Source organism: Photinus pyralis, unplaced genomic scaffold (genome assembly GCF_008802855.1).
Source record: "Photinus pyralis isolate 1611_PpyrPB1 unplaced genomic scaffold, Ppyr1.3 Ppyr1.4_LG4, whole genome shotgun sequence".
NCBI classification, from domain to species: domain Eukaryota; kingdom Metazoa; phylum Arthropoda; class Insecta; order Coleoptera; family Lampyridae; genus Photinus; species Photinus pyralis.
Genome location: NW_022170511.1, coordinates 15,972,530 through 15,996,709, shown reverse-complemented (window position 1 = coordinate 15,996,709; position 24,180 = coordinate 15,972,530). Strand labels below are relative to the sequence as shown.

At 35.7% G+C, this 24,180-nt stretch overlaps 2 protein-coding genes across 3 annotated transcripts in view; one reads left to right on the top strand and one right to left on the bottom strand.

Moving 5' to 3' along the window:
* LOC116167743 (sphingomyelin phosphodiesterase-like) lies at nucleotides 1-23,820 on the top strand. The gene is made up of 15 exons (XM_031483239.1): nucleotides 1-94; nucleotides 612-678; nucleotides 731-861; nucleotides 912-1,029; nucleotides 1,081-1,251; nucleotides 5,742-5,872; nucleotides 5,918-6,072; nucleotides 15,436-15,511; nucleotides 17,228-17,400; nucleotides 22,617-22,811; nucleotides 22,863-22,963; nucleotides 23,014-23,166; nucleotides 23,215-23,324; nucleotides 23,381-23,571; nucleotides 23,621-23,820. Exons 1-15 carry the CDS (start codon nucleotides 32-34, stop codon nucleotides 23,757-23,759), a joined length of 1,974 nt encoding a protein of 657 aa, XP_031339099.1. The 5' UTR covers nucleotides 1-31; the 3' UTR covers nucleotides 23,760-23,820.
* Nucleotides 23,768-24,180, bottom strand: part of LOC116167747 — a 53,216-nt gene continuing 52,803 nt past the window's right edge. For both annotated transcript variants that reach the window (XM_031483244.1, XM_031483243.1), the window contains one exon: nucleotides 23,768-24,180. In XM_031483244.1, coding sequence (XP_031339104.1) covers nucleotides 23,800-24,180 — 381 coding nt within the window. In that variant the 3' untranslated portion in view covers nucleotides 23,768-23,799.

Genomic DNA, 24,180 nt, shown 5'->3' with positions numbered 1-24,180 from the left:
TTTGCATTTGTAGGTACCATACGTCAGCTTTATGACAAGTTTTGTGATGCATTTAACAGAGGTACAATCGTCAATTACACATGTCAACCGTGGGGTAATTATCTTAGTTCCTTAATTAGCATAATAAAAATCATTAACTACCTAGTAAAAAAATACTTAACATTCCCGCAACATTATTGTTAATAACAAATTAAGGAATTTTGCACCTCATTTACCTTTTCATCACATGCACGTGAGATTGTAAATATAAACAAACTCTACTTGCCCAAGTAAAATGTGGGTCACATAATTATTGCATAATCTTTATCCATTGTTATTAGCGATGCTTAATTATACACATCAATAGCAAAGTCAGAGGCAATCGACCAACTATAGACTTACGAAATTTCCTGTTTAAAAACTTTTTGTTATTTTAAACTAAACACTAAACGCATATCATGATAGTTTGTGTTTACCTGCTAGCCTTGAATGATTGAAGGTATCAGACGTTCATTATTTTCTGTTGATCGTTATTAACTACTAGTAGTGTAATAAAAAACAGAGCCACTGTTGAAAGCAATCAGTTTTCATTAATGCTAGCACCGGCGAACATTGTTAGATAAGTGTTTTAGATGTTTTTGGAAAGGAGTGCGATTTTTTGGTGCGTTCAGTTCGCCATATACTTTGGTTCTGTTACACGTGAGTGGTTATTATTGACATTAATGTACAAATATAGATTGCATTTTCCTAGACGGTAACCCAATTGCATCGAGCCGATACAATTTCGACGACGAATGGGATTCCAACATAATCTCAAATAAAGAACCGCTTCTGACAACCGCCAGCAGGGAGCACAAATTGCCACCCCAATCGCATAGGCAGGCAAGTAAAAATGAATTTTTCTCAAAAGCAATTTTGGATTCGTATTTTAGGGGAAAGATGTGATCGACTTGCGAGAGAGATTGTTAAACGTAGAGGAGCTGAATGTTACCAATGATAAAATTGGTAATTCGGTTAATAAAATCATTCCTTGCTCCGTATGTACGTTAGGTAAGTACTGGGAGCAAGCTGTTTCTAGAGTGTGTTAATGTTAATCTGTAGGAACCAATCTTCTCCAAACGGCCGTACGGAAGGGGGAGTCGTTTGAAGCTATAAAACTACAGTTTGTGGCAATATGTGTTGGTTTTGAAATTCAAAATCATGATGTATGCACGGGGATCTTTGATATCTTCGGCCCGGAAGTTTTGGCTGTGCTGAATGTAACAGAAAAGAGTAAGTAGTAAAAACACTTACATAACAAACTTATGTTAATTCTTCACCGTGAATATTTTAATTTACCTCTAAAACTGGTCTACCTTTACCGGTCGCGTATATACCTACGTCATGTTTTTGATGCTTCATCAAGCCACTAGTTTTCCAGTATTATAAAACAAGTTGGAAAGTACCCGATGAGTCGTTTTGTGCGACGGATCGAGGTTTTATTAACAAACATTCTACGATGATTCCTTCATATCAACCTTTGCAGCCGACCGACCGACTGACCCAATAACCAAACTGAATACACAAGCGCTGCTTTTTTCAAAAATGCGCTAAAAAGTAACATTGTATTTTTGAAAAGACTTATTTCAAATAAATTACATAATGATACAAGCATTAAAAATGAGTACCTATACCAATAACGCGCAGTGAAGGTACGGTGGTAGGTACCTTTATACAGGATGTCCCACGACTAGTATCTCTCGAACAGGCGACCTTATACTATTTTCAAAATTTGACAATATACAGCTTCCAAGACTACAATTAAAGATTGAATTGAAAAATCATTAAAAATAAGTTTTTGATATAAAACTGCTATTTTTATAAGGGTGTATTAAATACAAAAAATGTGGGGACCTTTGTAGAAAGTGGTATATCTCCAAAATTTTCAATTCCCAAAATATTGGTTATTTAATATTTTTTCTATTAAAAATGCAGTAAAAGTACCTACTGTTTTAAGTGGTAAGATAAACTGGCATTTTTATAGTGCTCGATTGTTTTTTATTACCATGACGACGAGTCATGGCCAACTAAAAAATGTGCCAAATTGTTGACAGAACAGCTTTCTAGCTCGAACCAAAAATCGCGTTTTGGAAAGAGTGTTTTCAAACAATGGCAAGTGTACATAAAAAAGGTTTCCCACGAAAGTATATTCGATGTAGAATCAGAATATTCAATAAAAAGTATAGGTTTCTATTTGGAAAAATTAAGTTGCCCTACACTTGCCACTTGATGGACAGTTATGTAAAAATGTGCATAGCATCATTAAATGGGCCACTCTATATGAAGAATATGTTACATAAATCAATTTTTGATATCTGTCCCAAGAGAAATGGGGCACCCTGTACATAAGTTAATTAAGTGACATTCAAAGTACAACATTACGAAAGTTTACCGAAACTTACAAAAGAATTGACCGCTATACTCCAAAACGTCTCGCTTATGTAGGTGCAGTTAAAGCACAATAAACCATCCCTTGAAACTGATATATTTTCTAGGTAAAATGCTATTTATTGTCGTTTATTAAATTAATAATTTAATTAGTTCGCTATATTCGATAACTTTTAGCGCATTTTCGAACGAAGTTGGGTGCTTTATTGCAACCACTTTCTCTGTCCGTCCGCCCGGCTGCCCATCCGTCCGAGGCTGCGCAATATCAACTTTTTAACGAGGTCCTAGCGAGTTTATAATTTTGTGGAGTCTGTCTGTCCGTCCGTCCGTCCGTCCGTTAGCACGATAACTCATAAACGAATGGACCGATTACGATGAAATTTTGCAGGTGGATTCTTTATCAAATTTGTAGATTGGAGTTTGTCAATTGGCAATGTATCTCAAAAAATAAAGTAGGCCCTTTTGACATCTCCGTTAGTTATGAACCGAATTGCATGAAATTCAATATGCGCATAGCTTTAGCCATATAAAACACAATTCCAAAAGTTGAGCATAATCGATCAGCATTCACAGTGCCCTTTGCGCATCTCGACCATTTACAGACCGAATTGCAAACTTTCTTATTTATGAAGGTATTTAAATGAAATTTAATACATAGCCACTTGGAATAAAAGCAAATTTAACGCCAGTTTCAAAATTTGGTTGTGCGCATGCGCAGTGCCAACTTACTTATTTATGGAGGGATTTAAATAAAATTTGATACATAGCCACTTGGAATAAAAGTAAATTTAGCGCCAGTTTCAAAATTTGGTTTTGCGCATGCGCAGTGCCAACTTTCTTATTTATGGAGGCATTCAAATGAAATTTCATACATATATACTTTAAATAAAAGCAAAACTAACATCAGGTTTAAAATTTGGTTTTGCACGTGCTATAGCCATACCCAGGAGCTCGTTTGCTGTATTTGTTTTTATTTATTAATATATTTTGCTGAAATTTTAACCACAGATACTTTTAGTAAAGGCAAACTTATCTTATATAATAAAAATCAGGTGTGCGCATGCGTAAGATGCGCAACATCTAGCTTACCTTTTTTAAATTTTAGTCACAGATGCTTCTGTTAAAGGCAAGCATTGTAAACATCACATGTGCACATGCGCAGTATACGCGCATTTTTCGCAGTGCCAACGTCCTTATTTATGAGGATAGTTCTTTGAAATTTTAACCATAGATAATTCTAGTAAAGAGAGACATATCACATCACATGTAGTGAAAATCGAAAACTACAAATGTCATTAGCAAAGGAAAACACATCGCACATAGTAAAAATCAAATGCCATAGATGTCTCTAGTAAAGAAAAACGTAGCGCACATAGCTATGGCCTTTTGACAAGTACCGATCAATGCATGGAAAATGCGCTGAAGTTACAGGCCTTAGGGCGACAAGCTTTTTACTTGTTCTATGATACGTTCTCCCGTAAATACCTCGGGCCGGGCTCCACGTTGTTGCGACTTCACGCGCTTTTTTTTACTTTTGTTTGTGTTTATTACTAATAATTCATTTATTGCCTACAGTCCAATTTTTGACAAGTTTACGCCGTTTATGCCTAATGTACAATCGCAAAATTTTAACAAAATCATAATACTGTTTTGTAGACTGTAACCGGTGGACGCTTTAAGGTTTAAAGACTTTTTTGACAAACTTATAAAACTACCGGTATAGGAAATTTTATAACGCGTTGGTTGCTGTGGTTCCGTTTCAGAACTTTCATTCGACGCATTCTTACGTAAAAATCTGGTGGGAGAACGGCATTCTGACTAAAATATTCGAAAAGAATCTATGCCGTTCGATCTCTACATTTTTCTACGCGAATTGAGTTTTAATCTTTAGACCACATTTATGTTGAAAGAAAATTGAAATTCACACATACAGAGTGACACATCACGATTGTAGGTGCTGAAAGCAAATAATACGTCCGCATGAAGTAGTTTACACAATATACATGTGTCACAAAATAACTATACCTATTTCTCACAAATGATAGAGAGCACGTTAATTAAGATTCTTTATAAAAAAAGAAACTTATACCTGGAAATTTTGCGGTATCATATGAAAAATAATTATTGGTAGATAAAATTCGTTTAATTGTCATTAAGATGTTTGGTTGAAAATTCATTATTTTACAAATTCAGTTAGCATACATGCATGCGCGTAACAGATTACGGTAATGTTAACGAAAAAAACCCAGAAATTTCCGGACAAAACAATTTTTTTATTTAAATGCCGTCATCATTTCTGAAAATTCTGAGACACCCTGTACCAGAAATATGGAGTTATGATCTGTAAAACCGTCATTTTTGACATAATTAAAATATGTCAAAAATATCGACTTATCGAAATTTTTTGAAAATTTCACTTCATTGGAAAGTTATACGGAAAAATTGAATCCGTTAAATTGCAACAGCACTTTTTTGCCACACTAAAGGCAAAACCAAACAATTGCGCTCAGACCTTATAGTGCGTGTTAGCATCCAACAAACGTAAACATAGTCCTAATCATTTTAGATTAATTTGGTACAGTAATCGGTCTACCGCACAGTTGAAGATATAAACATTAAACTCCACATTTTTGGCAAAATTTGTTCAAAATAAACTCACGCCAGCTTAGTTTTTCCAATTTTCATCTCCTATATGATGAGATATGTTAAAACAAGCGCTTCAAGGTATTGGTTCTTTGAGACTAATCACATTTATTTTTACTTTTTTAGTGTTTTCGTACAATCCCTCGGGCCAGAGGTCCTCGGGCTCTGTCGTCCTCGGCATACATATCGCCTTAATGCCCTTGATGCATAAATAACTATTTTTTGTTAATTACTTGCTTCGAGTTAGGAAGCTGTTCTGTCAAGAATTTGACAACTGGTTTAAAACGTTTTTGGACATATACACTATGTTTGGTTTGAAAAACCGCCCTCTTCATGATAAGCAGGTCGCATAGCCAACACACGAGGGTTGCCATATTAAAATTGGCACGGGATGTTTACAAGGTGTCACCTTTACTATGTTAAATTGCCTCACTAAAACATACCTGTAAAAAACAGTGGAGATTCCCAAAAATCTAATCACTCTTGGAAGGCATTTGACGCAATTCAACCAGAACCGATACCTACTATAACTTTGAGGTCATTTCGGTCATTTGCGGTGGCATAAGAAATCTGGTAATTTCATTTGTTTACATATAGCAAGGACGAAACTAATTACCTACGCCTATTCTTTATCTTGTTGAACTATATACCCCAGTGTATGATTAACTATTAAATTCTAAATAATGTTTAAGATCCGAAAGAGATATGTACTCTACTTCAAAGCGAAGCTTGCGAAGAAGATCCGAGCCTTCCACCTCCATGGACGATTGAATTATCGGAAGCCCGCAATGAATTAGAAGAGCCGGAAGGCCGCCCTTTGCAGGTATAGATTAAACAATGCTAAGGGCGTCACTAAACCAGCTTTTAGTTAGGTAAACCTACGCTGAAGATATTACAAATATCGGATTCGCATTTGGATTTGGAGTACGTAGAAGGAAGCAATGCGAACTGCGATGAGCCACTTTGCTGTCGCGCTACGTCAACGTTGAAGAAAAAGAACGGGGTGATAATGCCGGCTGGAAGGTAAGTTTTGATTAACAAGTAGTTCTAATCCACCAGATAAATACAACTGTTTTTGTGTGCGACCTTGATGTTAATTATTTCCTCGAAATTGTGTTTTTAGTAAATAAATGCGTAAGGTTTTTACTCGCGACTCGCGTGGCGCACCTTGTACCCATTCAAATCTACCGAAATACCAGGCTGCATGGAAGTTCCAATGACGTACCCAAATCTTTTATTTAATGTGAATTGACCACCATACACAACATAGAGTTTGTAATTACAGGTGGTTGAGGTGTTTGTTTAATAAAATGACGAGGTAAAACTATAAATACCGATCATTACTACCTTAGTTACAGATAACGCTTAATTATCGATGTTAATTACAAAACTGTGACTGATAGAATTCTACGATAAATGCGGTTTATACTTTTTTAGGTAATCTACAACAAAAATGAAATTTTTACATATTTTGGACTTTGGTTACCATAAACAATAGTAGGTACGTGGCAATTATTTCTTACGTTTCCCACGAAACTAGATTTATGGTTGCTTTGTACGAGCACGTTGATGATTATAAACTACAGTAAATGTTTTGCGGTTATTAGACAAATTAATTAGCTTGTAATAGAAGAGTAAAAAAACTGTCGGAGGTAAAAAAAACGTTTGTTGTTTTAATTAAGGTATGATTACTGTCGTATAGTAGGTACAACATAGGTACAATTTATGGAACGTATTCGGGAAAATATGAGTTGGACAAAATCGTTTGACAAACGTCATTCATGTAATGCTGTAATGCTAATTGGATCGACTTATTTACGACATTGGATTTCAAATATAGATTGTCACGATTTTATACCAGATACCTAAAGTTTTCATAATTTTTCTAGATGTATTTACTTGCATATACGAGGTCCAACAATAAAATACCTGGAGTTAACCAGTTAGACCTGGAAGCGAGAATTTAAAATTACCTACGCATAGGTACGTCCTTACTAAGAATATACACCCCCATAGACTCAGCCCCAGTTGCACCAACAAAATTAAGCCTTGCTTAAAGTTAAGTCGAACTTAAAAGCTATGGCAACGATTATTAAGATAATCGTTGCTATGGTACTTAAGTTATGCTTAATTTTAAGGGATACTCAATTTTGACGATGCAATTGGCCCTCAGTGAACTATTTAATTTGTATTCAATTGTATTCAGCGTAGGACATTAGATTCAAAGTCGCGTTATTTGCGACATTAGAATGCCAAAAGGAAGATAATTTTACAATATTTCCAGTAGTTGACTTCGAAAAATAAGCCGTTCGAAAATGAAACAAGTATCTCCTCCTCCACATTCCCTCTTTTGATAAGGAGTCAGAAAGTAGGGGGGTAGTTGGTAGAAAACAGTTCCTTTCGTTGAGACCTTAAATTGGAATACATTGAAAGATTCAATTAATTTCTACCCCCTCCCTCCTACCCTCGGCCGCCTACTGATCCCGAAAAGGAGTCTCGCAGGAAAGTTTTAGTTTTTACAAACCAATTCATTTCGGTGAGACCTTTAATTAGAATACCATGAAGGGGTGGTCATCCATCTCAGGAAATAATTTATGGAGGGGGGGGGGGGGCTTGAAACAGGGAAATTTGACTCTAGGACCATTCCCATAAAAGTAGTTCAAAGCCGCAGAACTGGGTCCGGACGGACGGACAGGCGGAGAAACGGACGAACGGACGGATGGAGGGACAAAACGCAAACAATAGCATATTTTTAGCGCACCTTTTTTTAAGAATTAAAAAAAATGTGCTATTGTTTGCATTTTGTCCGTCCGTCCGTAGATTCCGTACAAACCTACTTCTGGCGTTTTGAACTACTTCTAGAGGAATGGTCCTAGAGTCCTGGATTTTTTGCAATATGTAGCCTATATCTTGAAGGTGGAAGTCCTGGAATTTTTAGCTTCCTAGCATGTGCTAGGTAGCTATTGCGATAGCCGTTTTTTGAACATTTCAAAATTTCATCAAATGTCGACGTTTTAGACCATTTTAAGCAACTTTTAAAGAATAAAATTTTTTTCCGTCTGTATGTACGTACGTCGTTTGTTGGCAATTTTCTGAGAAAACGGCTCGACGGATTTTGTTGAAATTTTGTATATATGTTTTAGGCATACCGAACAGAAAAATAACGGGCCGGATTTTTGAAAAAAAATTTTGGAGCGCCGTAACGGCATCGAACTTTTTTTTTCAAATAGCAACCTAAAATTTTTATTCTATTATTTGGAAGACCTTATTTTCCTGTGTACAACCTACAAAAAATTGGGCCGGGTTATATTATCAAAAAACGGAGACAAAAATTGTCAAAGTCAAAAATTGTGTTGCATATGTGCAAAACGCAACGATCTTGTTTCTGAAGCAATTTAAACGAAATTTCTATGGTAAGTCCCTTTAATAAAAGCAAACAAAATTCATGCGCAAAAATCGTTTTGCGCATGCGCAGAAATGCAATTATCTTATTTATGGAACAATTAAAACGAAATTTGGATGGTAGGTCCTCCTAATAAAAGAAAACAAAATGCATGCGCAAAAAATTGAGTTGCGCATGTGCAACATCCAACTTTCTTATTTATGGAGCAATTTTAACGAAAATTGGATGGTAGGTCCCTCTAATAAAAGCAAACAAAATGCATGCGCATGCGCATGCGGAAATCGTGTTGCGCATGCGCAGAAATGCAACTTTCTTATTTATGGAACAATTTTAACGAAATTTAGATGGTAGGTCCTTTTAATAAAAGCTAACAAAATGCATGCGCAAAAAATAGTGTTGCGCATGTGCAACATCCAACTTTCTTATTTATGGAGCAATTTTAACGAAATTTGGATGGTAGTCCCTCTAATAAAAGCAAACAAAATGCATGCGTAAAAAATGCACCTTTCTTATTTTTTCCGTCTGTATGTACGTACGTACGTTTGTTGGCAATTTTCTGAGAAAACGGCTCGACGGATTTGTTCAAATTTCGGATATGTATATTAGGCATACCGAACAGAAAAATAACGGGCTGGATTTTTGAAAAAAAATTTTGGAGCGCCGCAATGGCATCAAACTTTTTTTTCAAATAGTAACCTGAAATTTTTATTGAGTTATTTGGAAGATCTTATCTTTCTGTGTACAACCTACAAAAATTGTGTCGGGTTTTATTACCAAAAAATGTTTCAAAACCCACTCGTGGGTATTGCCGCGTAACACATTGTAAATGATGAGTAATGGGGAAATATAGACCATAGCAGCTAGCAATTAGCGAAAATCTAAAGTCTCTTGGTGACCCAGGGGCCGAGATCTCGATGGAACAGACGGACGGACATAGACAGACAGACGAAAACACAAGCACATAAGCGTTACCTCAACATCGTTGTGATACACTAAAAAGTTGGCATTGCGCAGTTTGCGCGCATATGCACACTTGATTTTTACGATTTGCGATATGTTGCCATTACTAGAAGCATCTGTGGTTAAAATTTCAAAGAAATATCTCCACAAATAAGAAAGTTGGCAAATATGGAGTTCAGTAAAACTGTGGGAAATGGGTAAGTGCGTACATATGTTGGCAATTTTTGGTTTCAGCTAGGAAGCTATTCTGTCAAGAATTTGACACCTGGTTTTACAATAGGTGGCGTATACTTTGAAGGTGTGCCAGACGGCTATCAAATTTCGCTGTCTGGGGGGAGAGGGTGAGGGACATAAATTAATTCGCTGAGATGCTGTTTTTGAAAGTGAAACGTGCATACGTTTTAGGTACGACAACCAATTAGTTTCAGATATCCATACGCACGCCTTTTATGGTGGCAAGTAAAACTTTTGAAAATGGGGGAGGGTGTAACACACGTTCTTCTAATGAACGGTCTTATCGAAATAAAGGGAGACGGCGGGGTTACAAATTAATTTTATCTTTCATGGTACTTATTCTAATCAAAGTTCTCACCGAAAGTAATCGTTTTCTACCAACTACCGCCCTTCTTTATGACCCGTTATCAAAAGAGGTGGAGGAGTGGAAACTAGTTTTATCCTTCATGGTACTCCCCAATATCCCCAGAATGGATTGTCGGAAGAGAGTACTCACCAAAGGCGATTGAGACGTCTGAAACAAATATACCCATTGGTGATGTCAAAACTTTAACAGCGAATATCTCGAAAACGGTTTGTCGGAGGAAAGTATAGGATTTCCTGATCCCTATGCTCGTAATGTTGCCCGCGTTAAACCATATCTCCACCCCAATGTGACGTCACGAACGGATTGCAACCAATTAGCCTGGACGCCGATGTACAGTATTGCATTCTAAAAACAATTTGGGGTATTATTCACATATTACACTCAACTGGCGCACCTTTTGGCCAGTGCCATAACAAAACGTCGACACACCGCTACTGTAAGATGGACAAAGTTTCAATACGTGATTTAGCTGCTATATCCATGGACAATGAAAAGCAAGAAAACAAGAAACCCAGGACGAAATGGATTAACGAAATTTTGAATAAGCGAACAACCGAAGGAGAATTTGTAGACGTGTAGAGAACGAAGGGCAAGTGTTTCTCATTTAAATACCTATCTACAACATGCATTTGGATTGGACGTATTAGAATTAACAAAATATGAAATGCATTTTATAGTGGTGCACGAATCGACGGAACACTAATCAAAGCAGGCGATGCGGTCTGGGTCAGCAAGTGACGTCACTACACACGGCGAAAAAATTCCTTGATAGAGCAATCCTTTTTATTATACCATGAGCAATCCTATACTACATATAGGGTTTTCGCTATAAAAAGGGTTGCACGTCATTGATTTCATTGATACAAATATGTATTTTAGTTTAATAAATATATAGTCAATATAAAAATAAGTAGAAACCTATAATATAGGCTCTCTGTGTGAAACCATGTTACTGTGCTGCAACTGGTTCAAAGAAAGTGCAATCTATTAAGTCTGTAGTACCTTTAAAATTTTTGTACAACTTATCGCAGCTGTTGAATTTAAGAAGAGCGAAGTTCAACCAAGACAAAAACACAAAAAAAATTGATGCCAAAACGGGGTTTGCGGAAAGTTTCATTGCTTTATTTTTTATATTTATTATTTGTTTTATTAGTTATTTATTTATTTTTTATTATATATTTTATTAGTTATTTTTTAAGATATCAAACTAATTCAAAAACCACTGTGTTCAGCATGAAATGATCTTAAACTTACATTATTTCAGTTTCCCTATAATGGAATGCAACTTTCGTCTGGCAAAATTATTTAGAATCAACATTGAAGTAACTCGATGGGCTGATTTCAACTCAAAAATCCCAGTCTTCCAACCCCAAAAAATGGTAAGAGGGCGTTGTCAAATACCGAGCCAGTTGCCCTAAGCGTACAAAAAATGTATAACGCAATAGTAAAGCAAATGGTACGTTGTTTCAATAGAGGATAGATTCTCTAATTAGGAAATCGGCACGTTTCTCATGAATCGCTAAATGAAGAAATAATCGAGAATGAAATATTACTAATACCTACAGCAGCAGAAATTGGCAAATCTTTATAGGTATACAATGACCCATTTGCTACTCTGTAGATTAATCACATTTCTAAATTGTTGGTTTTAAAACAGCCATAAATATATGGCATAAGAAAGAAACTGATTGCTTAACGTTTATTGCGTACAAATTGTGTAAATCAGGTAATACAATTTTCTCATCATGCACAAGTAAAAAATGAAATGGCGCTTAAAAATTCCGATTTAGAATTTATTTTCTGCAATCTACAAAGCTGAAGGTTATGACATTGATTGCAAAATTGCTCGAGAACATGTAATTGCACAACATAAACCTAAAATTAGAATAACTGCACATTTTTCCATTATCGATACGGTGTTGTTGGTGCATGTTCTTATAAGATGAAAAGTACAATGTGTGGACAATTGTGCATTTTTGGGCGTGAAATCTATAGATTTACCATGTTGCTCCTGTAATACTCGACGAAATTTGTACTCGTAAAAATCAACATTTTGCTCTACCAACTTAACCAGACAAAGAGCAAGATAGGAAGAACACCAAGGCTGGGCATTACGGTAATGCATTCCACGACGAAAAGGATAATGCCTAAACCATCCAATAGTTATTTACATAAGAGTCAGGTTAAATGACAAATTACTGGCGAGGAAATATTGAAGTACAAAGCCCCTGCGAGACCGAGTACTTTAATTTCCGAGTCAAGGGAACAGGGTCGGTATTTTAGATTTTGTAAGACTTTTTGAAATACAAGTCAACGTAGACTTAGGTACAAGACTCAAACTAAAGGCAGTCAAACGTCAAACATTTTGAAAATTTTTGAATAACTTGAAAACCTTTGACGTTGGGTATAGAGAAATGTGGTATCAAACGACGTAGATTTTGATGTAGATTCCGAAAATGCGATAACGTACAGGATGTTCTATTCAAAATAAGAAAGTTACTAGCCACATCCGGCTAAACCAGAAGTAAAACGATCATTATCATATTTTCTTTCGATAGATCATGAAAATTATTTTGATACGCAAATTTTCAGATTTAATGTATTAATGAGAGCCCGAAAACTTTTAGGTAGCGGTTTGCTTGACATAGCCTCTATATGAACAGAAAACGAAATGAGCGCACAACCGACCGCCAAAGAGCGGCGGATCCATCTAGTTGAGTACTAACCACAATCTTACTGTGAACGTCGGGCAGTGAGTTAAATATTGGGTAAAGTAGTTGTACAACGTGTTGGTGGTTGGTTTCAATTATCCCTTTGGGATTGTGTTGTGGTGGTTTATTCAAGGTGGGCAAATGGTTGAAACAGGATCTTTGGGTAAGAGGACAAATTTGAATGCAACTATTGATGGAATAAATGACTGCAGTTGTGATTGTGATAATCCACTAACTTTTTCAAATAAAAACCCAAATGGTTGGACCGATGGGCAGTGTAGTTATTCCGATAAAGAAAAGTTGGTCGCCATCTGAAAAAGGTTGGGAACCACTGACCCATAGTATTTAGTAATCCAGGCAAATTAGAGAAATTTTCGACAAATAAAAACATTAATCGGTAAAGATCCGATTTTTGGCATAAGTACATGTTTATACGACTTCATGTTGAACACACTAAAAGTCCCCGTGAAAATCTTGAAAAAGGGTCCACTTTTTCAGTTTTTTGCCTATATCTCGGCAAATATTACCGATACGAAGAAATAGAAGAAAAAAGAACAGCGTGGTCGTGCTATAAAGCATTCTATAATCTGTTCACCCAACAGATGCAGTTAAGCCACTCCCAATAAGTTTTGGTCAGTATAATAGCAGACCCGTTTCACAGTCACAAAAATTATAAAAACCGGGAAATTTAAAATCGCATGTCACATTGTATGACTAAGTTCAAACATATTAATTTGTTTGTATAAATGAAATTAAGGGTAAGTTGAAGCACAGCCCTCTATAATTACAAGCCATGCTTAGAAGTTTGGCAACGCTGTTCGAAAGTCAATCGGTGGACCGATATAAGTTTTAATGGCGTCTTGTTGCTCTTGAAAAATTGCATTGTTCATCTCTTCTGTGCTCCGGCTTGGTGGTTTTAATACCGAAGAAAGATACTTAGTCAGCTTACAATTATTGTACATATATTTTATTTATTAACAAAAATGGATAATAACATTTTTATTTGAATTTTAAATTCCGAACGCTGTAAATTAGTAACACAAATTCTCGCAATCTCGCTCTGTTAAAACAGTTAAATAGGAATATTACACCAAAAAGACATATACAATACACCTGAAACTGCCAAGTTGAATTAGGAAGTCGGCCTACCATGCAGTGTTGCCATAATTCTCAACACGGCTTATAATTATAGATGGTTGTGGATGAGGCAAGACAAATACAAAACGATAAAAAATGACCGGTTTGGCGAAGGAGATTATTTTATTGTGGAAGTGGTGTTTCATTAAATACAGGAATCAACCTCGAACGAGACTGCTGCGAGCTGATTGTTTCGCGACGGTTAGAAAGCATGCACTTGTCTTTACGCTACTTATTTTATTCGAGCTCTTCGTCTGATTTGATTAGCTGAAGACTTAGTTTGTCATTATTATAATAATTTTGTGCAGAACTTTAAAGTTTGTACCGTCTGAACAGCCACCGGAAATTCGTCATTTTCTTTATCAAAATTATTTCTTGTTGTAATTAATTTCAATGAAGTAAAGATTGTTGATGATGCACCAATTATAGGCTGTTTTTAGAAATGTTTTACATTAAGAACAACTTAAAAATGAATTTTATATCGGACATTCAAAATCTTAGTAATCTAGCCGTTACTCTCAATAAGTAAAATTTTATTCCACAAAAAAACCTACCAAATAGCAACTACCTATGAAAATCAGCCGGAGAATGAGAACAACACTAACTCGTATAAGGTTGCGCCATACGAAAATCACACACTCGTATTTATTGAGGAGAGAGCCAAAACCAACTAGCGAGAAATGCAACGAACACCTGAATGTGGAACATATACTCCTGATGTTGTCAGAATATACAAATTGCTTTTTTTTAACTTTGTAATTTTTGGAAATTTTGATCTAGTTTCATCCTCTAATTGTTTCAACATATAATTCAATTTTTTAATGTAATGTTTAAATTTAACTTTAATTATTTATTGTATTGACGATTGTAGTTCGAGTCCTGATGAAGTGAATAAACAATCACGAAAGTTTGACCTGAAAAAGAGGAATGATTAACAAATTTGGTACCGATACCAGGTAGTCTTTTCTTAACGTGTACTTTCTGACGACAAATACTCCTTGTATTAATGAACTTGACTAATATCACAGACATAGTATATGTTGTCTGTGCTAATATACACGTTTAAGGCGTATTTATAGCTTAGGAGTAAATAAAATGAATTTCAGATTATTTGAATTGACTACTTCTTAATTACAAGCGAATATTATGAAAGCGATCGTAGTTCAGTTGCAAGCTCTCCGTTCCTAATTTACGGTTTACGGTTGATGACGCTGGATCGAACCCAAGCGCGCGCGTGGTTTTTTTTATAATACATCGCAGCAAAAAGAACGGAGTGAAGGAGTGTGAGAGAGAAAGTAGTCACTTCTGTCGACACTCACCAAGTACAACTTTTAAATTTGTTTGTACTTTACAATAATCATGGGCACGAACCATACCTTACGATTACTCAATTATGCAAAAACGTGAAAAGTGTTCTTATCGATTGAATTCATAGATCGCTCCTTTTTTTTAGTTTATCTTTGTTATCGTCATATATCTATTGATTTCTTGTGTATTAACCACGGGTGATCTTATACCATCGTTCACTTTGATTCAACTTTATGAATCATTTTAAAATGTATAATTTTTTTCAGGTGGGGAGCGTTCAATTGTGATTCTCCAAGGATTTTGGTCGACAATATGTTGGAAAATATCGCAAAGGACCATCCAGTAAGTATATCATATCGAACGAGAGGTGACCCTATTCGTGATAGACCAACGCTGAGATAAGGAAAAATAGCGCAGTCTATCACATTCTGTTTCAAGTTAATTTTTTCAACATCAATTTGAATAGTCCCGGAAATGTATCATAAATACCTGGTAGCTTTTTTTTATCGGATTATAACTTAGGTTAGACATGAGTTTTCAAAAAATGTAACGGTTTAGTTACATTTACAAGGGTTGAAAATCCCACATGCGCTTAATAAAATTGAGCCCCTGCGGCACTGGCAAAAATGATTACTGCAACAATTAGTTTTTATTTGACCCACGGCTAGCTCTGCAATAAAAAAAACTCTAAACACCCCTTTCTTTGCTGAAGTTTAGCTCTTTATCTATACAGTGTTATTCACGTAGAAGTAGACATAGGGATTTCCTATAGGAATTTCCTATGTCTACTTTTAATTGATAAATAGTCTGCTGAAGGACAACTAATTTTATTCAACCAAAATAACTTCCTACAACAAATGAAGATCTGCCCGTCCTATTAATGAATTTGAATATTATCGTGTTGACTTCCGTATCCTAATTTTCGTTCGTGCGCGATGTATTCAACTAAAGAAAAAATTGATATTTCCAATTGGTATAGTGCCGGTAACAGTTAAAGGAGCTTAAGAGATTTATTTTCTGTGCCCCCAAAGCAACAATATTCAAATTAACAAGACAGCCAGATCTTTATTTGTTTCAAGAAGTTATTTTAGTTGCATAAAATTAGGAGTCCCTCAGCAGACTTTTTATCATTCAAAAGTAGACATAGGAAATTCCTAAAGGAAATCCCTATGTCTACTTCTACATGAATTACACTGTATATCTATTAAGATGCTAGCCGTCGTTCGTTGTAGTTGCCAGCGGGCGGCCCGGGTTCGATTCCCAACGCTGGAGAATTTTTTTTAAATTTTATATATTATTTAGCATTTCTACATTTCGTAGACTAATGCAGATCGTTCACATGGGATGGGATGTTACACAGGGCCGTAGGGGCTGTACTTCTAGTTTTATCTTAAAATCTGTAATTCAAAACCGTATGCTCTGGTTTGATTGAACCCGAATATATACATGGTTCAATATATTAATAAAAATAAAAGCAGTCAAATTCCATTTCTCGCTAATTTGATTTAAAATATTGGAAAAAATATAGACAACAAATAATTGCATTTGTCACGTGTCAATACAAGATATAATCCTTATTTACTTATTTACACATAAAAAATTCTTAGTAGGTACATTCTCTTGTTCTGTGCCGTTAAACACAGAACTTTATTTATAATTTCTGGTGTGAAAAAAGGTCATTTCCAAACAGATTGATTTTACGTTCGCATAATTTGATTAATACGAACTCCGCACAAAATTTTTCTCTCCCACGGTTAATTTGTGTGTGCTACAAATCAGGCTTATAAAAAATTTCCGCTTATCTCGGGAATTACGGAAATTTGTATCTTAAAAATGACTGAATTTTTACAACGTTAAATTTTCTTGTGGCTAAAAAATTGACTTAAATAATTGAATGTTACAATTTTACAAACGGACTTCAAAAGTTGCGCGAAAAAAGAAACAAAAAAAACTTAAAAGTTCGCCTCAAGGTATAACTCGAATCCGCACAACTAATATATGGTACCTTTTACAATATTGCATGTTTTACGTTTCGTTAAGCTTCATTTCTATTTCTAGGATATCGATTACATCATGTGGACAGGAGATTTACCGCCCCACGACATATGGCTTCAAACTAAAAATGACAGTTTGATGGTTTTAAAGGAATCTGTAGCCCAAGTCCAGCGCATTTTCCCTAATACTGTTATACTGCCAGCTCTTGGAAACCACGAAGGGATACCAGCTGGAAAGTAAGTGGCTGTTGTATAGTACCTCTTTTTGTCGAATGGTTAGGGAAAGTATGACCGTTGACACCTTTTCACTCGTGCATTATAGAATAGTACAAGGTTTTCCTTCTAGACCTAGGTGCACATATATGACATAACTTCTACTTTTTAACTTCCCGTTGTTTCGTTGAATGTACCCTTAGTTTCAGTATCTGAATTAATGCGCTTTAGTGTGTTAGGAGTGTAGTTGGTATAACTCGGAATGGAGAAATTTCGCTTTTGTTGAGTCGTTGAAAGGTTTCATGTTGAAAATACAGAAGCATCAAACTAAAATTGTCTGAAATATATATCTAAACTTATTTAAGTGATGAGACATTGTTGTATCTTTTCGAGGTAAAGTCATAGGATTGCTTATTTGGTCAACACGTTTCTTTTTAAGTTGTGTTTTAATTTACTTCTACCTATATCGCGATCCGAAACCCATTTATTAATGGGACACGTAAGTTTGAACTAATTTGATGTTAGTCTGGTATTGTAGTTTTTGGCATTAAAACGGACCTATCGATGAAATACCATTCTCTTATGAAATGCTAAAACGAGCTAACCAACCTACGATTGATATGTTCAGCTTAGCTGAAACTCATCTAACACATGATATTTAAGATCAGATGTCCTGGGTGAAATATCGGAGCCGCTGCCAAAGTGCAGGTAATCTGTAATTGTTTTTCGGGTGCCGTACATTTTTGTTACAGTCCTGATGAATTGCTCCGAAATTGACTACATGAAATAGGGAAGTTACTAATGTGGAATCAACTGTCAAGTGCTTTGTAATTAACTTTTGCCTTTGTCGTTAATGTTAACGCGAGGTAATTCAGTTAGTTAATTTATTTATCTATCTATCTATCTATAAAAATATTGACAACAGGTACAAAAATATTTGGTCTAAAAAAGGGATCTTAGCAATGGAGAATTGTTACACCCATATAAAAAATAATTCACTAAAAAATGACGTCATTTAATTATACACAGGATCTGGCTAATAAATTAAACACAGGCAATTACTCATTACCTTAATTAGGTAACTCTCTTTCTAATTATATTTCATATTCAAGGACGGCTACTTTTTATACCGAGTGTAACAATTAAGTAGGTATGTTTAAAAAAAGCGGTGAAGAATCAAGATGTTTTTTAAATAATTTATTTGAGCGCTGTGTTCGGTAGTCCCAGAGTTCGCTTCTCTCCTTTTTTAAGCAATGTGACAGATAGAGAAGCCCTTTTCTGTTTCGATAAAAATTTATAGAAAATTTCAATTGTTTCATACGATTTCTTAGAAAAACGTTATGCGTATTTTATCGTTGAAATTCGTAAGTTTCGAATACGCGCTCGTCACGCCCCTAAAAGGTCAGACATGTGCAAATCAATTGAAGCCATACGTCTGTTTTAACATTGGAAATGTTTATGGTTTCGTATGTATGTGGTATATGGGTACAGTGATGAGTTTCGTTTAACCAAAAAAGACAACGGTGGCGCATTAAGTTATACCGTACTCGACCGGGCTTCGTCCTCACTAATCAAACTGAAAATAAATGAAAAAAAGGATCACTTTCAAAACCAGCTGCACAAATAACTATCCCAGCACACACACTTACGTTTAAAAAGCGTTTTTGAAGCGCTTTGAGAGGATAAATTCGGTATTGCCTGGTAGTATGTTTTACGTTTTTGTGTAGACGAGTTATATACCTACGTTTAAAATACAATTTTTATTCAGATATATAAAATAAACCATAGAGTTCACTTTCGACGTTGATAATACGTACATAAATAACCGTTTTTTGGAAAGCGTTTGATAAACGTATATAACACCCCTTTAATATATCTACGCATATAAATCGTTAATCAATGTGAAATAATAAACGCATAATATTCCTACAAGACTATACCACATTACTCAATAGAGATATAAGATCTTCCAAACACTGGAAAACGTCCAGTTTCTTTGCAAGGTTCCAAATGTAATAATACAACACAATACAAATCCTTTCCAAGTAAGTAATTCCCACTGATCGGTTCCTTTAAGGATATTAATTTACGTTAATTTAAAATTTCAATTCAAATACTCAAAGACAACCGGTTACTGTATAGGCACAGAAATAAAAAGCCTATTTCCCACTGTATTAAATATAAATTTTTCCCGTTTATTAACCCTTCAGTACACGAGCTCTGCGGATTTACGTGATCACACGCGGTTTCGTGGAATCGACCACGTCAATCTTTTTTGCGCTGATTGTTGTGATTTTATCGCTAATGTTGCAATAAAACGTAAATATCATTATTAACACTTTGTACACATAATAGTTATTTATGCATCAAGGGCATAAAGGCGTTATTTATGCCGTAGGCGACAGAATCCGAGAGCCTCCGGCCCGAGGGATTGTAAGTCGCCCGAGTGTTAAATATTGAGTAATTCCTGAGGTGCATACAAAATTTTATTTTTTATAGTTCCAAATAATGCATTTCTAATATACAAATGTAATGATTATTGTTTCACCAACATTAAAGTGCTTCATACGAATCAAGTGGCATCTTTTTTATTACATAATATAACTCCATCAATATATTTGACAGGTCGTTTGAGGGCATAATGAGATTATAATCCATTATGTCCTAGGGCTTCATAGACTGCTTTATATGTCTCATATTATGACAGATATAATTGGCATATAATAGGCAAATGAAAAATAAAAGTTATGGAACATAAACACTGAAACAACTACTCGTCAAAAGAACTATTGGTATAGTCAATTACGTCCCATTTCTAAGCATTGTGAGACGTACAGCTTGAATATAAACAGTAATTGTGGAAATCCCAAGGTGAAAAGCATAAGTAGCAGTATAGATAGTATCGAAGTCTAGCTGAGAATCTTCACAACTACGCGAATTAATATTAACGCACCAAAGCTATACATGCTTGCTTCGAAGTTAAGTTAAAAATGCTGGCACTCCTGTTGCGTTGGATATTTGTATTTCGCCCGCTGGAAAATTTGAAACGGCACACTCGTCAAGCCCGTAAACTCGCGTATTTTTCACATACACGTGAGAGCCTCCCTACCTCTTCGTAACAGCAGCTTTGAAACTGGAAACACGATCGAGCTAGCGTTTATCACCTAAAAACAGCCTGCGCGCACTTTTATCGCTCTTATCTCCCGACATACTTTTGTTCACGTTTACTAGAAAGCGGTGTAAATTACAAAAACAGAACGTAACGGATCTCGTTACAACGACCTGAAGTTCTCAGCTGCGGTAAACAAAATGCAAGAAACATTCAATGTCAAGAAATGCTTTCACTTTGATGTTCTGCAAACGACCCAATCAAAATTTGGCACCAAACAAAAATGGATCGAGCAAACTTTAAAAAGCGTTAGTCCGTTTACTTGTTTGGAGTGCAGACGAAAGCGCACTTTATGCTTTTTAATAAGGTTACGCCCATTAGAAAACAAAACGCACGAGTGCGCTTTGTTTTCTACCTATTAGGGTATGCGTGGTATAACTTTACAATTTCATCATGTCGGTCTGATCCGGCCATCCATCCCGTGCGTGTCCACGATTAGGTACGGGAAAATGACTTGTTCTATTAGTACTAGTTATTTACATAAAAGTCAGGAAAAAGACACATTGCTGACGAGTTTTATATTAAATTTTACCCGAAATCGTAATTTAATATAAAATTTCAATTTTAATATAGCACTTTTGGTTAATGTCAATCTGTCATTGATGACAGGAACCATTATAGACATTATCAATGTGACAGGTGTGGTCGGAAAAGTGACAAATGTAGTCCATATAAAGGGAGAGGCGGCAGGGAAAGTAGTCTGGTAACGTGTTACTGCCTCTGTTAGGAAACTAAGATTTTCGGACCCATACTAGGCATGAAGATCAAGGTTTTCATAGCGATTTTGGGTAATCGTTATTTGTACAACTACAGGACAAAGTTGAGTTTTTCTTAAGTTTTACACATAATTTTTTCTGAAACTACAATCAAAATTGAAAAATTATCGTATGGAATAATGAAGTTTGACACGCAGCAATCTAGATACGCGTATGTTTCAATTTTAAATGTCATTATTAAGATAAACGCAGCAATTGTATTTTTACTTTCCTTACTATAGAGGAAATAGTACATTATATATCAAGGTAGAGAAGTACAGTATTATTGCCTGAGCACCAAGATTACATCTCGAGGCGCTTGCGCCGAGGGGTGTAAGGTGCGAAGGCAATTATAGACTTCTCTACCGTGGTATATATACTATTTTTTTCACTACTAGCACTTGAAATCCTCTAAATTAACATATTATATTGATAAGAAAGTGAACGGTTGGACAAAATTGTTTGTTTCTTAATTTAATATGTCAATCAAGTACGTAGAAGTACAAGTCAAACAGGCCGTATTTTGTTCTGTCATTGAGATATTTTCAAAGAGTAATTTCGTTCGAATTTTTTCAAAATGTGATAATTTTAGGTATGTAATTTGTCTGGAAATGGCGGATAGTGGCAATTCTTCATTTTAGAGAACTTGTCTAAACGTTTATTGAGCGAAATTTCGGGTTGTGTTTTCTAAAAGTGACAGCGTGACAGTTCTCATTATTGACTACTAGTTAATAATGTCCACATTATTAACCACTTTGAACAAATGCCGAGAAAGCCTACTTTACAAGTGGAAAAACGGTTAATAACCATGACATCAGACGCTAGTAGTGAAAAAATAACATTTTCTTCACTCTTTTGAGAGACGAAAGTTGTTTCTAAAGTAGTTTCATAATTATACTATGGTAGTTTCAAAATCTGTTTTTTCTATCTTGTAATCCACTATCGAGGATGTGCACCTCCTATATATTGAGCCCCATCACATAATTAATACATGGTTCAAAACTAGAATCAAGGCCAAGGTCAATATTTCTGACAGTCTATAGAGATATGGGTGCGATAAATTGGTCTATTTGTGGATAGTTCAAATATCTTCTTTTATTCCAAAGGATATCTTATTCGCAAAAAAGGAAAAGATGATCAAAAGGCATCAATTTCGTTAATATTCGCAAATAACAGTCAAAAATATGTCGTGGATGTTTCATCTCGTTATTCTAGTAGTTATTCCTAGAAGCACAGATATACGTAAAAAAGTATATCTGTGCTAGTAGTATTTCGTGATTGATTACACTACTAATGTTTCTAATTATTGTCCTCAGCTTTCCACCACCTTGGAACAAAGACCAAGCACATTCAATGGATTGGTTGTACAACGAAGTGAACAAGCATTGGAAAACATGGTTGCCGGAATCGGAGGAAAATTCAATTTTACAGGGGGGATTTTACTCGGTCCTGATTCGGCCAGGATTTCGAGTAATATCCCTAAATACAAACTACTGCAACATTTTCAGCTGGTAATTGAACCATTTCGCGTTTCTATTCCGCTTTTGAAAATTTGCTTGCAGGTGGTTACTTCTGAACAACACTGATCCGGCGAAGGAACTCGATTGGTTAGTTAATCAATTGGAGCAGGCGGAAAACAACGACGAGAAAGTTCACATCATTGGTATTCTCTATTTCGTAACCGAAACGGTGAAGTAATAGCAAAATGTTTAGGTCACATACCTCCAGGTTCATCCGACTGCATGAAAACGTGGTCCCATAATTTCAACGAAATAGTAAATAGGTATCAAAACGTAATTAAAGCGCAATTCTATGGACATACGCATTCAGATGAGTTTCAACTATTTTACGATCCTAACAACAGCAGTGAGTACTTAATTTGCACCCGATCGGTTCAGTTTTTTTCTCAATTAGGTAGACCAAATAATGTCGCATACGTTGCACCTTCCGTTACACCATTCTCCGGCTATAATCCGGCGTATAGAATTTACCACGTCGACGGGGAACATCCTGATAGTACCTGGGTCAGTAATTCGTCGGTTACTACGTCATAGGCCGATCTAAATTTGACGTATTACAGGAAGTCATCGATCATGAAACATGGATTATGGATTTGGATAAGGCGAATAGCAATTTAAATGAAAATCCAGAATGGTTTAAACTTTATTCGGCAAGGGAGGCATTTGATATGCCAAATTTGAGGCCACTGGAATGGCACAAATTGATTTATCGGATGGTGCAGGAACCAAAGCTATTTGAGGCATTTTATAAGTAAGCACCTCTTCAGTGGGTACCACCAAGTGAATCAACTTTATTTTAGGTTCTTCCACAGGGACAGTCCAGTAAGTAAACACATGACCAATAAAGAAAAGCTATACATACTCTGCGATTTGAAAAGCGGTCGATCACAAACGCGTCGCGCAATATGTCGGGATTTAGAGATAATGATACATGATTGATTGTGATATTATTGTTACATAATTTATACAGTTGCAAAGATTAATAATATATTAAACAGTACGGGTGTTTCTGTTCGCATGTGTCGCCGTAATCCGCGAATTCATCTAGAGTGGGTAGATTCGCAAACAGAGCCGCCTTTCCCTTGGGTACATTTTCGTGCGAGGAATTAACAGTCCTTTGCATTCCCCATATTAAAGGTGAAGCCTTACAGAGTAAAAGTTGAATGCAATCGGTGTCCTCCTCCAAGGCTTGATCTTTGATGTATCCCACTACGTTTTCTGGCAAGTCGTCCCCCTTGGCGCTTTCCAAAATATGGGCCAGGTTAGAATTGTTCAACACCCAATCGTAGGGAGTTCCATCTTTCACCCTTCTCGCTTCCGTCAACTGAGATGGCGGAGGTTTGGATAAGGTTGAACTAAT